Source organism: Engraulis encrasicolus, chromosome 24 (genome assembly GCF_034702125.1).
Source record: "Engraulis encrasicolus isolate BLACKSEA-1 chromosome 24, IST_EnEncr_1.0, whole genome shotgun sequence".
NCBI lineage: Eukaryota > Metazoa > Chordata > Actinopteri > Clupeiformes > Engraulidae > Engraulis > Engraulis encrasicolus.
The window spans coordinates 17711150-17728527 of record NC_085880.1 but is presented as its reverse complement, the minus strand read 5'-3'; the positions used below and the strand labels follow the sequence as shown (position 1 = coordinate 17728527).

Below are 17378 nucleotides of genomic sequence, written 5' to 3'. Positions count from 1 at the left end.
CTCAACTCCCAACTGTTTCTTACAAGGTCTTCGGGTGCGAGCAAACAGCAAAATTCATCTTTAGTAAAAAAGCCGCACTCTCGGGTGTAAATCTTGCAGTTTTAATCTAATGGGTTAACATCGAAGAAGTCTTAGGCTGAAACGTCTGTCTGTCATGCTAACTCAGTAGATTAAAAATGCAAGAATTACACCCGAGAGTGCGGCTTTTTCGCAATGTTTGTCAACACGATGTTATGAGGAGGAGCAAGACACTGTCAGCCAACCACGTGAACTAGCAGTTTCCAACAATCAGAGGTTGAGTTGTGCGCAGTTAGTTTTTTGCACAGTCAGGGGAAAACAAAAATGTAGAACCCATGTACGTACGGTTTACTAATTGGGATTGAAGAATTCTCTCCACACATTTACCAGCACAAGCACCACCTGTGGAAATCGGATATTTTTTCAATCGACTGTGTAACAGAATGCCAATAACATGTATACTGTTTTCTGATGAAGATTGGATACTTCCTTCCCAGTACAGTTGCTATGGATTTCCATATTATGTTGCTACTTGAAAGTCCAATTGGGAAACTCCAACTCCCATTGTCATTGTGACACAGCACTCCACAGCACACAAGTGCTCACTGCACACAACGAAATGGCATGTATGCTTCACCCATGCAGGGGGTAGCCCCCAATGGCGCCCCAAGGGAGCAGTGTGGCGGGACGATACCATGCTCAAGGTACCTCAGTCATGGAGGAGGATGGGGGAGAGCACTGGTTAATTATTCCCCCCACCAATCTGGCGGGTCAGGAGTCGAACCGACAACCTTTGGGCTACAAGTCTAACGCCCTAACCACTTACCCATGACTGCCCTACTGACAAAGTAATTACAATTCCATAGACATATCTCCGAAAAGTAAATTCACAATTACCACACACGCTTCTACTCACCAGACAATGTGTCAGTGCGGTGATATGATGTTTGTTGGCTTGTTCAGTAGAGTACATATGTCTTTAGCAGAGGTTTCTCCCTTACAGTAAAATACTCAACATAAAATGTGTTATGTGTCTTTAAAACTGTGTTTTGTGGTGCAGCGCAAGTGAATATGCACCTACGTGTTGGAAAGCAGCGATATCCTCCTGACTACCAGCAGTTCATTTTTGTCCTCTCTAGAGGACATTTGTAAACCGCAATATCTCCCACCCCATACACACTACTGTGCTAACTCCCAATGGTCTTTGAAGAGGACATTCAGAGCTTTCCAATGATACCATGTGTGTAGGGGTGGGGTTTTGGGAACTTTATATTTCTTTGCAAGGAAAATGGTGTCCATTAAAAAAAGGCCGTTTTTGGTTAAAGGAAAAGTAAATGCATAATACTTTAAAGTGGGCAATTATTGTCTTAAAACATCATCTTTATATGTTATTTCAATCTCTTCAGAGCACAATTAAACCATTTCTAAATTAATGTAACATTATTTAATTCCCATATTAAGGCGTTAAAGAAATGTCCTCTAAAATGGACATTGGTAGTGACATCTTCCATTTTGTTAGTATTTTTCTAGTCAGAAAGTCAGTATCAGAATCAGAAGGAGAGACACTTTACAGCACATTATTGATAAATAATCCTAGATGTGATGTTTGAGGAAGATGCTGAAGATTCAGAGACCTCTTAGGATTCATTTCAAGCAGGAAAAGTAGAATCAGAACAAGCAGAACGTTTCCTATTGATGCATTTGTCGCCCCATGTGGAGCATGACTCTGATGTGTGTCTGAACTTTGCAGGACAATATTTCAACCAAAAATTAAATTAAGACTAAATTAATCCTATAGGCATGAACACATGTTTGTTCCAGAGATAATAGCCCATATTTCACACATCAGAACTATAAAATTAGTCAACTTTGGTGAAAGTTCTCAGTTGAGGGACCACATGTCATTCAAGCTTCAACTGCAAGTCCAGTTGCTTAAAACAAAATTGCTTTGACTTGAGATGACCTGCATGAATGATAATGGTCACAGACACATCCAGTTTCCACCTCAAACCAATAAAACACTCATTGTAAACTCATAAATGCTCAAATTTACTAATTATTAAACTGATTGTTATGCTTTTTCATCCAGATTGATTGATAGCAATTAAGGTACATTTTCAATGTACGGCCTTCCAATGTCCACTGTAATGGACACATTAAATCTTTAAAATAAAAAATAAAAAATCGAAAAAAATGTTGTCAATCTCATTTTTTGCCTTCAAACAATTGGGGGAGTAAAAAAAAACAAAGATTTTTAAACTTTTTTTCCCCTGGTAGTCAGGAGGATATGAGGTTGAGTGGACCAGGCAACAAGAAATATGAAATATGAAAAAGTAAAGAGTCTTGGCCTTGAGGGCCCCCTTGCCTCTTGGGCCCCTGGGCTTGGGCATGGTAGGCCCGTACAGTAATCCATCCTTGCATGAATTCCATGTGCCTCCAGTTATCCATGTGCAATTTGCACATGGCTGGACTGGGGGAGAAATAGGGCCCGGGCACTTTTGGCTTAAAGGGCCCCACCTCATAATTTGTGGCGCAGAACTGACTCACCGGTGGGCCCCGCACCCTTGTGGGCCCCGCTGTTTTCAGTAATGTTAAAAAAAAATGTTTTGGGGCTCGCTATGCCAGATGGCCAGTCCAGCACTGAAAACTCACATGTTCACATTCTGGACCCTGATGATGAGCATACGCTAAACATTCCTCATTTCTTTCATGAAATAAAAAAAAGGACACAACCCCCAAAAAAGAGGTTTTAGTGGTTTGAACACCGCATTAGGCGACACAACTCTCCTGAATAATTAAACCCATCTGGAAATTATATAATTATTTTCCATGTTGTTGTGAATTTCACACGTACATAAACAAGTGCTCAGAGAGAAGGAATGTCACACTTGAGCAAGATAGGCTGGTCTTGAAGCATCTGTCTCTCAAGTGTGATCTTCCCAAAAATATATTAAAAACACACTCTGATTACACTTTGTGAAGACTCAACAGGAATAATTAGCTGCATCACATGAGTTATCATGATCACAGGTCTTTGTGCGCGTGTGTGTGTGTGTGTGTGTGTGTGTGTGTGTGTGTGTGTGTGTGTGTGTGTGTGTGTGTGTGTGTGTGTGTGTGTGTGTGTGTGAGTGTGTGTGTGTGAGAGAGAGAGAGAGAGAGAGAGCGAGAGAGAGAGAGAGTGTATGTGTGTGTGTGCGAACATGTGTGTGTGTGTGTGTGTGTGTGTGTGTGTGTGTGTGCATGTGTGTGCGTGTGTGTGTGTGTGTGTGTGTGTGTGTGTGTGTGTGTGTGTGTGTGTGTGTGTGTGTGTGTGTGTGTGTGTGTGTGTGTGTGTGTGTGTGTGCGTGTGTGTGCGTGTGTGCGTGCATGTGAGTGCGTGTAGGCTGATTATCATGTTGTTAGGGGAACAGGCGTGTGTGCAGGCGTGCATGGGTGCGCATATGCACACAGCAGTTTAAGATCTACATCATTTCTCCTCTCATCAAGGCCGCTCAACCCTGCCATGGCGCAGAGGGAAATTAAATGGTCTCTCTAGCATTCTGCGTTAATGGTACATGAATGAAACATAGTCCCCTGTCAAAATAACAAGTCAACACCCCAGCTGTGTTTCTCTTTCTCAAATGAACCTGCTCTCCGTTGCATAACCACCACCACCACCACCATGTTGAGATGAAGCCAAGACAAATCCCTGTCAAATAACGGCTCACGAGGGAGGGAGGGAAAACGCTATTGTAGATGTAAACCGTACCAAATTCTTTTATATGTACTATAAAAAAAGAAATATTATTATTGAGAGATGATGAGATTTGACGCTGAGCATGAGGAAGGTAAGAGGTAAGTGTCTCCTTAGGTGATTTGTACGCCACTCAACACCCCCATTGACAAATGAGGCGGCTTTAATTACATCTGCCCGATCCGCTGATATTTTGACATATAATTAAAGCTCTGCCACAACTCACCTCCCCTCATTTTAACAGGAGCACATGGGAGTCATGTGCTTCGTCAGAATTAAAATGAAAGGAGTGAATTATTGCCATAGAGGCTTTAGCGTTGTATGTTTTAAGCTGCTGCTATAGCAGAACTTAACAGTATGTTGCATAGCGCCAAAAACTGAGGTGACAAACAGGTGCCTGGTGCCTGGCAAAAGCACAAGAGGTGGATAAAAACTATACAAATTTGAATGCAATAGAGTCACCAAACAACAACTTAGATATTTTGACCCTTTAGTGATGATGAACTTGTGGTTTTCTAGCACACCTCAGCTGGCAGGTGCGTAGGAGATGGTCCATGGGTCACGCCTCAGACAATCTGAATAAACTCCTGCAGACTGACTACTACCTGTTTTCTTTAATATCAAAGTTATCTTCTACACACCGCGCTCTTCCGTCTTGTTGGTGCGTCTCTGAAGTGATCAAGCAATTAGGGAATGAATCACACTCAGTTTTTCTTTTCTTTTATTCAAACATTGCAGGGTCACACTGATGAAGGATCTTGCAGCCGAAACGTCTGTCTGGCCCTACAATGTTTGAAAAACAGAAAAGAGAAAGAATGAAAAAAGAAAAAACTGAGTGTGATCCATTCCCTATTTGCTTGTTTTCTTTAATATGCAACGTTTAGGTCCTAGACCTTCATCAGGTACATGTTTTTAAAAGTTACCTGATGAAGTCCTAGGACTGAAACGTTGTGTATTCGAAAATAGCAGAGGAAATATCTTAAATGGTCAGTGTGCGGGAGGTTCTTTTTCACAAAAAAATAATCCTTTAGTGACACCAGAACCTATAGCAGAGCCAATCAATTCAAAGAATAGCAGCATACGAGAGAGGGAGAGCGGGGCCTGGATGACACGGACGTCTCTGCCGCAGCCAATCAGTTACCTGCAGAGGTCAAGGCCGTCCTCCGCTACTGCTGTGACTGTGGCCGTACCACAGAGGAGAGAGAGAGGGGGTGGGGGGGGATTAAAGCGGAAAACAAAGGCCAGCCTCTCAGGAGTTGATCCGGCAAATATTAAGTGCTAGCGCAGGCGCTATTAGGGGTTATAGGGGACAGGGGTGGGAGCCAGTGTTGCCAGATTGGGCGGTTTCCCGCCCAATTGGGCTGCTCAGGATGGCTTTCTGCGGGTAAAAAAATAGCATTTTAGCAGAAAAAAACGCCAATTTTTTGTCCTTAGAAATAAATAGAATTGGCGGGATTTAGTGCTTCCAGGCGGGTTTAGAGCATTTTTGGGGCTGGAAATCATCAGCCTCATCTGGCAACCCTGGTGAGAGCAGGGGTGAAGGAGAAAAAAAATGTCAAGCACGTCTACTGGCATTTGTAGCGCTGTCACTCCCCTTTGTTCCAGGGCGGACACTTCAGTAGGCTTTTGTAGAGCGATAAGGTCATTTTTTTGAGGGTGACAAAAAAGCGAAGGGGTAAAAAAAATAGCTTATTAGCCCAGCATCAGTCTATCAGTGCTCAACGTAATTGACGTGGTGAAGACTATGGTGAACATAGCTTTAGGGGTGTTTGAGCATAGACTATGGCGAGCATAGCCTTTTAGGAGTGTTAGAGTATACAGTAGGGTATGGCGAGCATAGCTTTCCAGGTGTGTTGGAGCTTAGTCTATGGCAAGCATAGAATTTTAGGAGTGTTGGAGAATAGACTACGTTGAGCAGCATAGTTTTTTAGGGGTGTTGGAGCATAGTCTATGGCAGTGTTTCCCAACCTTTTTTGCCTTGCGTACCCCCTAAGCCTTTTTGTCATACCACAAGTACCCCTCACTCATGCTCCATGTTCCATGCTCCGTGTTCCATACATTTCTTTATTTTTTCAAGTACCCCCTGCGTTGTGCTCACGTACCCCTAGTGGTACACGTACCCCTGGTTGGGAAACACTGGTCTATGGTGAGCATAGCTTTTTAGGAGTGTTGGGTAATAGTCTATGTCTATGGCGAGCATAGCTTTTTAGGATTGTTGGGTAATAGTCTATGTCTATGGCGAGCATAGCTTTTTAGGATTGTTGGGTAATAGTCTATGTCTATGGCGAGCACAGCTTTTTAGGATTGTTGGAGCTTAGTCTATGGTAAGCATAGCTTTTTAGGAGTGTTGGAGTAAAGAGTGTGGTGAGCATAGTTTTTTAGGAGTGTTGGAGTAAAGACTACTGTGAGTGTTGGAGTATTGCCTATGGCAAGCATAGCTTTTTAGGAGTGTTGGGATTTGGGAGTATGGAGGGGGACAGGGACAGCAGAGGGACTGGCATCATTAGGGTTCTTTGAACTTTAAAAGCAGAGGACAGATCGAGAGAGAGAGAGAGAGAGAGAGAGAGAGAGAGAGGGGGAGAGAGAGAAACACTCAAGAGGCAGATTGCTATGCTTGACAAACTCTCAACCCTCTTATTGATTGTATACCATGAGGGCGACACAGAGGCAGTTAGTCCAGATGTACTAATTTCTCCAAGATGTCCCATCAGTATTGCGGATGCCGACGACTCCTGTACCGACTCCTACAGTACCAACCCTTGCAAGCAATAACCATGGCAACGGGATATTGGAACTGGATGGCATCCATGTGGGTGATGCGAAGCGGAGCGGAGAGAGCGAGATAAGGGCTGTAATGGGGGATCTGGTGCATGAACTGATCCCTGTTTAGAGAAATACACTCACACACACACACACACACACACACACACACACACACACACACACACACACACACACACACACACACACACGCACGCACGCACGCACGCACACACACACACACACACACACACACATACACACACACACACACACACACACACACACACACACACACACACACACACACACACACACACACACACACACACACACACACACACACACACACACACACACTGGCCCTGCCTGGGAAGGGATTACATATATGCAGGAGTATCTGTATCGGCTGCCACAGAGCATGCAGATCTTACTGTATATACCCCTCATCTCTCCAAAACCAATGCATTGGGTAAGGAAAAGACGTATAGGTAAGGTAATACTTTTTTTGTTAAAAAAGAAATGAATAAACTTGCATATACTGTACATTATGTACATTACACTGTAAACTCAACAAGGTTGTGTCTGTCCAGGCTGTGTCTGGAAGGAAACTTGTGTTTTTTATTGTATTTTTTATTCTGGCTTAGAGACGTGATGCGCAACGCCGAGGCATCAATTTTGGGGCTAGACAGCCTCTGCTATTTTTTCTCCATCAACAAAATAAGCCCAATCATCTCCTCATCAGCAAAAAGACACCTCTGTGCTTCGCTTCCTGAGCATGCATCTCAATTCTTTGTTCAGCTAACTGTTTAGAAGGTCCACTGCAGGAGTACGAGCTAAGTGGCAGACAGTCTCCGTAATAGCTGCTTCTTCTCCGGACACTGTGCCGTGACCTTTGACCCGCACTCTCCAGTGGCTAGCAAGCAGCTCGCTAGCTGCGGCGGTGCTGCAAATGCTCCGTTTTTGGTGCACCATGGCAGCCCAATCTCCAGTGAGCACACATGGAGGCCACAAGTTCACGTCGGGGTTAAGTGCCTCCCTGGCCTTGCACTGACCTAAAAGGAGAGGCGCAGAGGAGGAGAGCGGATGTGCGAATATGAAGGAGGAAGGAAAGAGAGAAGAGGAGAGGAGAGGAGAGGAGAGGAGAAAAGCGGAGAGGAGAGGCGTGGAGAGGACAGAAGAGGAGAGGAGAAAATAGAGGAGAGGAGAGGAGAAAAGAGGAGAGGAGAGGAGAGGAGAGGAGAGGAGAGGCGTGGAGAGGAGAGGAGAGGAGAGGAGAGGCGTGGAGAGGACAGAAGAGGAGAGGAGATAAGAGAGGAGAGGAGAGAAGAGGAGAAAAGAGGAGAGTAGAGGAGAGGAGAGGCATGGAGAGGACAGAAGAGGAGAGGAGAAAAGAGAGGAGAGGAGAGGAGAAAAGAGGAGAGGAGAGGAGAGGAGAGGCGTGGAGAGGACAGAATAGGAGAGGAGAGGAGAGGAGAGGAGAGGCGTGGAGAGGAGAGGAGAAAAGAGGAGAGGAGAGGAGAGGAGAGGAGAGGAGAGGAGAGGAGAGGAGGGGAGAGCAGAGCAGAGGAGAGGAGGGAAGGGGAGAGGAGCAGAGAGGAGAGGAGAGGAGAGGAGAGGAGAGAACATGGTCCCTGTTGCAGTGCTCTGGGAGCCCCACTGGTTCTCTCTGGCGCTCTCCCGGCTGTCCAACTGACATAAGAACATGACATATACAGGTGCTATCACCATGTTACTCTCAGGTGAGACTTGCAACATCCTATGTGGGGAAAATGTGCTTGAAGATGACAATGTGCGAGTGCAAGAACGCCGCACTATAGAGTATATGGAGCTTTGATGCCTCTAGCATTCCTGTACATCCCTTCACAATAGGATTCAATAGGATTGTTCTGTTATGGTAAACACAGGATAAGAGCTGTGCTGTTAACGGGGATGACTAATATGGATTCATTATTTACAATCTAGTTCCACTTATTCCAAATGACTTGATTTTTACCCGTCCACTTCAGCCAGGTGATTGGCCGGTTAAATGATCACCTGTTTTTGATTGGACAGGTAAAACCAGGTCATTTGGAATATGTGGCACTGGATTTTAACTAATGAATCCATTTTGGACCTGAGTGATATATTAATAGCGCTATTGTGCACATAGTGACATTTCCATGGTACCTTAAGCTTGGGCTGTCATACATGTTTCATGTCCTAGCATACAAAACAATGACAATATTTCCAAAATGAAGAAAGACCTACTATGCTGTGTGTAAACCCAGCCCAAAAATCTTGGTTTCCGACCGACAGACCGATTATGCACGGCTAAAAATCAAAGCTGTCTTTCATGAGAGTGCTTCTGTGCAATTAATTAATTTTGGATGTGTAGAGTCGAGCAATATTTCACTGATTACAAACACCCTCATCATAATATGCACAATCACGTCAATCGCCTGGTAAGATGATAGACAAGTCACGGCTTCTTGATTGTCTGAGTATTTAGTTCCGCGAGCTGTGTACACACACGCTTAAACAAATGAAAATTAATTGACGAGCATGTGTGCACGTAAACACATCTGACAAACAGATTAGCGCGCGCCGCAAATAACATAGATCTACAATTATGAATAATCATGGATTATAATAACATGGATCTACAGTTATGAATGATCATGGATTCCGTATATGTGAAACGGGAAAACAAGGGCCCAGAATTTGATCGATCGCCATATCATGGACTTTCTCCTCCTCCTCCTCCTCCTCCTCCTCTTGCTCCTCCTGTCCTCCCCTCTTCCTGATGCTGTTCCTCCTCATCCTCTTCTAATCCACTTGCTCGCATTCCTCCTCCCTCCACTACCTTCTCATCACTCCCTTCTCCTCCATCTTATCATCCTTATACCCTCCTCTCTACTCCATCTTCTCCTCCTCTTCCTTCTTTCCTCCCCTCTATCTGATGCTTCTAATCCTCTTCTAATCCTCCTCCTCCTCCACCACCTCCTTATCCCTTCCTCTCTCCTCCCACTTCTCTCCCTCTTTCTTTCCTCCTGTTCCTTATGCATGTCATCCTCTTCTAATCCATCTCCTCCTGCTCCTCCATTGCCTCCTCCCCCTTCCCCTTTTCTTTCTAATTCACCTCCTCCTCCCCTCCTCTTTCCCCCTCTACCCTTCATCATTTCCTCCTCATCCACCAGACCCTTTCTTATCCCCCTCCTCCTCTTCCCCTTTATTTTGCTCCTCTTCCTCCTCCTTCTCCTCCTCCTCCTCTTTCCTATCCCCCTCCTGCTCCTCTGCATTCTTCAGCTCCTCTTTCTTATGCTCCTCCTCCCCCTCCTGCTCCTCCTCCTCCTCCTCTTCCCCTTTCTTTTCCTTCTCTTCCTCCTCCTTCTTCTCCTCCTACTCCTCCTCCTCTTCCTCTTTCCTATCCCACTACTCCTCCTCCTCCGCATTCTCCATGTCCTCTTCCTTATCCTCCTCCCCTTCCTCCCCCTGTTCCTCCTACTCTCCTCCTCTTTCTTATCCTCCTTCTCCTCCTCCTCCTCCCCCTCCTTCTCCCCCTGTTCCTCCTCCTCCTCCTCCCCGTGCTCCTTCTCCTGTGTTACTGATGACTGTACGTATACAGTGGGGCTCCAAGCTTTCTTATCCTCCTCCTCCTTATCCCCCTGTTCCTCCTACTCCTCCACCTCCTCCTCCCCGTGCTCCTTCTCCTATGTTACTGATGACTGTAAGTATACAGCTGGGATCCAAGCTTTCCCACTAGTGCAAATTATCCTTGAGAGGTTCAGGCTCGTGTGGCCCTGATTCAATAAAAATTGAGTTTGGAGAATATGCTTTCTCTATTTTCTTATCTGCCAGTGGAAGGAGGGAGGGAGAGACCGAGACAGGGGCGCTGTATGGTCAGACAGCTGCGGCAGCGCAGAGCAATTTTCATATTTGAGCGTTATTAAGATTAAATAGCAGCCATATTCAATTTGCGAAACAGGCAAGCCTTTCAAAAAAGCCCACATTTTCCCTCTTTCTTTCTTTCTTTCTTTTTTTCTTTCTTTCTCTCTTTTTTCCTTTCTTTCTTTCTTTCTTTTTTTCTTTCTTTCTCTCTTTTTTCCTTTCTTCCGTCCTTGCTTTCTCTCCTTCGCTGTGAAGGAAATAAAGGAAGAAAGATGAAATTACAGCGTTGAGATTGTCATTTGACACAACTTCTTATTTAAACTGTGTGATTCGTGTTGCCGTGACAAATGGTGGGGGGGAGGTGGGGGTTGCTGCATTGACATGCGGTTGCGATAAGATTGAAAGCCTCATGGTTATGGGTGGGGGCCCCTAAAAAACACAATATACCGCTGCAGCAGCATATTTCATGATTTAAGGATTTAATGAAGGGATTATTTTCAACCTTCTGTCCCTCAGGGTAATTTTCCACCAGCACACCAACACTAATGAAGTTGTTCTGCAGACTCACGTCTTTTAAATGATTTTGTTCATCTCATCCCCTTTAACTATTGTAGACAACATACAGCTAGTGCATGTAATCCATGGCTAATGCTTTTTTTGTTACAATGACAAGATAAGATCAGTGCTGTTGGTGCAATCTGTGGCATCATTCAACCCAGCACTTATTGCTCTACAAAGACAAAGTGCGGTAACTACGCCATTATTGAAACTGATAAAAAAATGAGTTCAAAGCCTTGGCACTAGGTTGGATATTGTAGTTACTGCAGATTTGACAGAGCAATATCCCTAAAATGGGACACATTTGGACCATATGGCTTTGTCACAAGATAAAGGAGGTGTAATGAAGACCATTTTCGGTCTTAACGTCTCAAAATATGCTAGCTAGGCAGCATAGCATAGCTTAGTTTGGATTGCGGAGCTTTACTGTCACGCTGATGATAGCACACAACGCAAAACAGTTGTCATTTTTCAATGGTTGTAGACCTGAATTTGTTTGTTGCTCACAGTACATTCCACTAGCGCAGGACTGGGCTGTGCTGTGCTAAAGGGCAGTCATGTGTAAGCGGTTAGCGCGTCAGACTTTTACCCCAAAGGTGGCCGGTTCGACTCCCGACCCGCCAGGTTGGTGGGGGGAGTAATTAACCAGTGCTCTCCCATATCCTCCTCTATGACTGAGGTACCCGGAGTATGGAACCGTCCCGGCATACTACTCCCTTGGGGTGGCATTGGGGGGGTTGCCCCCTTGCACGGGTGAGGTATAAATGCAGTTTTGTTGTGTGCAGTGTGCACTTACGTGCCGTGGAGTGCTGTGCCACAATGACGACGGGAGTTTGGAGTTTCCCAGGTGGGCTTTCACTTTAATTTTCACTCTTCAGTCCACTCCACTGCCAGAACAGGTGCCGACGTGTTTCCAGATGTGTCTGATCAAATCCTGCCCAAAAGGTTCTCAAAAAACGCCAAAATGCGCTAAATTCCGCCCAATTTCAGCAAATCGCATTGATTTCTATGGGCCCAAAACTGCAGAAAGAAAAACGCCAATTTTTCCCGTTTTTACCCGTAGACGGTCCTCCCAAGTAGCCCAATCGCCCAATCTGGCAACATTGGCAGCATAGGGCAAGTCCAGGCAAACAGGGCTACTCCATTAACCCAGGTCTAGGCTGAGCAGGGCCGTATTAAGATCGCCCGGGGCCCCTAGGCCAGTGTTTCCCAACCAGGGGTAGGTGTACCACTAGGGATACGCAAGCACACTGTAGGGGGGTACTTGGAGGAATGTAATTTAAAAAAATGCATGGAGCATCGTCACACTGGAATAGAAAAAGCGAGTTACATGAGTTTGGGGGTACCCATGGCATAAGGAAAAGGCTTGGGGGGTACATGAGACCAAAAAGGTTGGGAGACACTGCTCCTAGGCTACAGCCATCTAGCCTGCGCGTTAATCTGGCCCTGGGCCTGGTCTGTGCTAAAGAGCTCCCCTGCCCAGCTCTCAGCTCTAGATGTGTGGTAGGGGGCCTGATCTGATCCTGACTCCTGGTTACACAGAGCTAGTGGTGGAGACCACTGGGGCCCCTGCCTGTCAATACCACAACAGCAGCAACAGCAACAGCAGCAGCAGCAGCAGCAGCAGCAGCAGTGTGAAAAGGTGTTAATTGCAGTCTGGAGGGCTGTGGGGAATTTACCGAACCAATGCTGTTTGTTTGATAGATTAGGGAACACCAAAGATGAACAACACCAAGATGTGCGAGCGATAAAAAAAGCACTTGCATTCGCGATGCATAAACAACGAATACTCTTAATTTGTGTTCAACCAGGGCCGTACATGAAACAGGACTGCCCTTGTAAACTGCAAAAGCACGTCATAGCTGATCCATTTTTTTTGTGAAGTCATGTTGAAATCTATTAGGTGCAAAGGATTTAGCTCCCTTTATTCCTAGCACCAGGATTTGCTGGTTCACCCCGTCAGCTTATGCTACGGCTTCCAAGCACAAGACTATGTGAAGGACATAAAAAGCCACATCAGACACCTGCTAACAAGACTGCTCGTAATCTTAACATACCGTATGTTTATTTTGACACCTGCTAACAAGAATGCTTCAAATATAAGTGCATGTTTATCCGGACTACGCAAATAAAGATGGTCATGTTACAAACCAAACACATCAATCTAGAGTTGGGTAAACCAAATTGGCTTGACGCGAAATGACAAGGACGCACGCAAATGGGCTTTCCAGAATTCCACAAGGAAATAGCAAGAGACTGTTATTATGACACACAATGCACTCACAATAAACAGCACGGTCTATTCTGCCTAGAAACATGTGACACATTAGTTGCCATGCGTGGGTTTCCATGGATACCGAGCTACAGTACAGGACATGCGGAGTAAAGGAAGGAAGATGGCTGTACTTACATGATGGTGGTATCCCACGATGCACAGAAAGGATTCAATGTTCCCTGAGAGAGAAATAAAAAGAAAAATGTGCAAAATGAATGTTAAAACATCAGAAAAAAGAGCATATCAACAAGACATTATGATGAATGATGACCCAGGCCTTGTTAATTGTGGTTTAGTGCTGAGCAAAGCAGAGTCCACATCATATTCAGTGGCCTGTCTCTGTCTTATCAATGACATTATTTCAAACCAGCTGCAAAGCATGTCTTGTCCTTATCTAACCTTATCTAGCACTGTGTTGCCATTCAGACACCTGAAAACTGGACCACTCTGAGCAGCCACAAATTAATTATTGAACTAACGGCTCTCTCTTCTGCATTGATTAATGTGGCTGCAACATATGGGCTCGCTCAGCCAAGTTACAAAGCCTCGGGCGAACTCTGACCAGCTCCCTTTTTGGAGTTAAACACTGATCCGTAGCATTTTCTCAGGAAAAAAAGCAAAGAAGACTGAAATGAAAACATATAGTACCCCCTTTATGTGTAATAATGTGCTATATAAGTAATTTTGATTGATTGATTGATTGATCGATTTAATAATATGCCAGGGCCGTGAAGTATACCCCCTTCCCCCGCAGCCCCCGCAAGGCCGGGGGGGCCCATATGAGGCGAGGGGCCCACGTGGCCCCTTGACCTGAAGAAACGGGCACCCTTTACATGATATTAGGCCCTTCTTTTTTCGTTCCGGGGCCCATTCTTGGTAGCTTGCAGGGGGGCCTGAAGTACTTGCGTTACGCCAGTGTACTATTCTGTGCTTGGAGTATACTGTATTTCCCATCTAGCACTACTATGCCGTGCTGCATGCGTCTCTGCTTACATTGGCCAGGTGGGCGAGCTCGATCTCCAAGTACACGTCTGCGATGACCTTGGGCTCCGGGCGCACCGTGACAGCGATGACCTTAGAGTTCACAGCGGTGTTATTCCTGAGGAGGAAATACACCAACGACACGTCAGACAAAATGCACATCACACATATCAAGCATAACCACATAAACCACATCAAACATCCAAACAAACACATGAACTGGTACAAGTCAAATCAAGTCAAGACAGCCTTATTGTGAGGTTCGTAATATGCACAGGTCATGAAACTGAAATTATGCTTCTCTCTTACGTACCACATACAGTAGATAGCACATACAATATACAAATAAAAACCTAAAAACAATATATGATGAATTGACAGTCAACTAAATGAAATAAACATTATGCAGTTTTTATTCCAACAAGGTCAGTTTATATGTCAGCCCTTAAATTATGTCAGGTGAGACTCCATTCTGAAGGTGTATTCCGGCCATCTATATTTATCACTTACAAAATGTGTTTTTTTTTCCGTACTCACACCCGTACACACACACACCAGTACTCACACACCGACACACCGACACACCGGTACACGCAGATACAGACACAGACACAGACACAGACGCACACACACACACACGACATACCGGTACACACACACACACACACACACACACACACACACACACAGATACGGACACAGACACACACACACACACACACACACACACACACACACACACACACACACACACACACACACACAGAGACACACACACACACAGATCCATGGACACAGACACACACACACACACACACACACACACACACACACACACACACACACACACACACACACACACACACACACACACACACAGACAGACACACACAGACACACACACTGGGAGAAATGCCTTACGTTGACCTCCACGGCAGCAATTGATTTGTGAATGACTGAATATCCCATTCTACGCCGCCTAGAAATTGCGATTTCTGTGTGTGTGTGTGTGTGTGTGTGTGTGTGTGTGTGTGTGTGTGTGTGTGTGTGTGTGTGTGTGTGTGTGTGTGTGTGTGTGTGTGTGTGTGTGTGTGTGTGTGTGTGTGTGTGTGTGTGTGTACGTGCGTGTGTGTTTGTGTAGAGAGACAGCAAGAGAGAGAGAGAGAGAGAGAGAGAGAGAGAGAGAGAGAGAGAGAGAGAGAGAGAGAGAGAGAGAGAGAGAGAGAGAGAGAGAGAGAGAGAGGGAGAGAGAACATTGATTCTATGCATGCATGTTTGGTCTTGCGACTGTCTGTGTATATATATTGTGTCTTGAGTTTGTGTATACAGTAGGGGGTGGTTGTATATGGCTGTGCATGTGTGTACATATGTAATGTAATGTATGTATTCTGTCCGGAGGTCTGCAGAGTGTGTGTATTGTAGGGTTGGCTGTGCAGGAGGGTTGGTTGTCTTCTGGATGTGCATGTCTGTAGTATGTACTCTGTCTGGAGGTTGTGTGTAAAGCTTGTGTGTGTAGAAAGGGGGGTTGTGTCATGGCTGTGCATATCTGTATAGTATTCTGTATCTTAGACCGGGCCGAGCCGGGACATAATCGCAAAGTTTTCCTGTCAAGGTTTTCTCAATGGATTCTTGTACGTTGGACCATACCGATCAAAATAAGCTTTTGCGCCGTCAAAAAAGTTGTCCGGAATCCAAGATGGCCGCCAGAAATTAAATATGGCCACCAGAATGCCTAAAACCAATCATATGTTGGAGGAAATTGTTCAAAGATCACTTTCTTTGGCCTAAGTTGGAGATTTATGGTGACTGAAATAATATTCTGTGGCTTAGAGATCATTATCTCATGTTGCAAATCCAAGATGGCTGCCAAAGTGGTCCAATATACTAAAAATTGTCATATCTCCCGATCGAAAAGGGCTACAACTATAATTCTGGTGTCTATTCATATGTTTCCATGGTCTGTGAATCAATTTCTGCATGTATTTTGTGAATCTGACCATTTGTTTAATTGTGCAAATCCAAGATGGCCGCCAAATGTGTTCCCCTCAACCACAAACTGTATTATGTCCTGATCTAGAAGGGCCAAAACTATAATTCTGGTGTCTATTCATGTTTCCATGGTCTGTGAATCCATTTCTGCATGTATTTTGTGAATCTCGCCATTTGTTCTATCAGAAAATCCAAAATGGCGAACAATGCAGCCACCTCCACTTCAGGGAAACTGTGAAAGATTGGCTACACAGCAAGAATAAAATATGCATTGTAGTCAAGTGATATACTGTAGATGAGTGAATTCAGAAAAAATAATGTATTTTATTAATATTCTGTGACTCGTAAATCATTAACCAGTACTTTCATCGTCCGAATCCAAGATGACTGCCAGACGTGGCCCTATGAAGTAGGATATCTCCTGTTCTACGAATAGTGTTTGGAATTCTAGGGCGTTTTCAATATATTTTCATGGTCCCTGAATCAATTTCTGTAGGTATTTTGTGAATCCGACTCCTGAAAGAAAATTCTAAATGGCAGACAACGCCACCACCTCAACTTTGAGGAATGGCCATATGCACGCTATGTAGCAAGTATGATATTTGATTTGTAGTCTATGGATATACAGTCCCAGGAAAAAGTTTGTACACCCTTTGAAATTTCTTACCTTTCTGTCAAAATTGGTCATAAAACATGGTCTGATCTTCCCGGAAATCACGAGAAGGAACAACCAGAGTCTGCTTTAACTAATTCAACCCAAACATTTACAAGTTTTCATATTTTCATTGGCCATAAGATTTGAAGATTCACAGGACAGCAAGGCATAAGTAAGTACACCCTTGCATTCAATAGGTTTTAACCCTAAGATAGTCGCAATAACCTCAACCAGATGTTTCCTGTAGTTGCAGATCAGATTAACAAAGCAATCTGGATGTATCTGGTGTCCCTCTTCTTTAGAAAACTGCCTCTCGTTAGCAAGTTTTGTGGGATGTCTGGAGTGCATAGCTTTCTTGACTTCATGCCATATAATCTCAATTGTTTTTTTTGTCAGGGCTTTGACTGGGCTATTCCAGAATGTGTATTTCATTATTATGAAGCCATTCTAAAGTCGATTTGCTTCTAAAGTATGGGTTGTTGTCACATTTCAGGACCCATTCCCTTGTGTGCTTCAACTGTGTGACAGACTACCTCACT

General features: G+C 44.6%; 1 protein-coding gene across 1 annotated transcript in view; it reads right to left on the bottom strand.

The window, feature by feature from the left end:
* Positions 1-17378, bottom strand: part of adgrb3 (adhesion G protein-coupled receptor B3) — a 277961-nt gene that overhangs the window by 63153 nt on the left and 197430 nt on the right. Inside the window, exons 14-15 of the mRNA XM_063191037.1 lie at positions 14208-14313; positions 13350-13393 (exon numbers count right to left, since the gene is read on the bottom strand). Coding sequence (XP_063047107.1) covers positions 13350-13393; positions 14208-14313 — 150 coding nt within the window. The remainder of the gene's footprint in view (positions 1-13349; positions 13394-14207; positions 14314-17378) is intronic.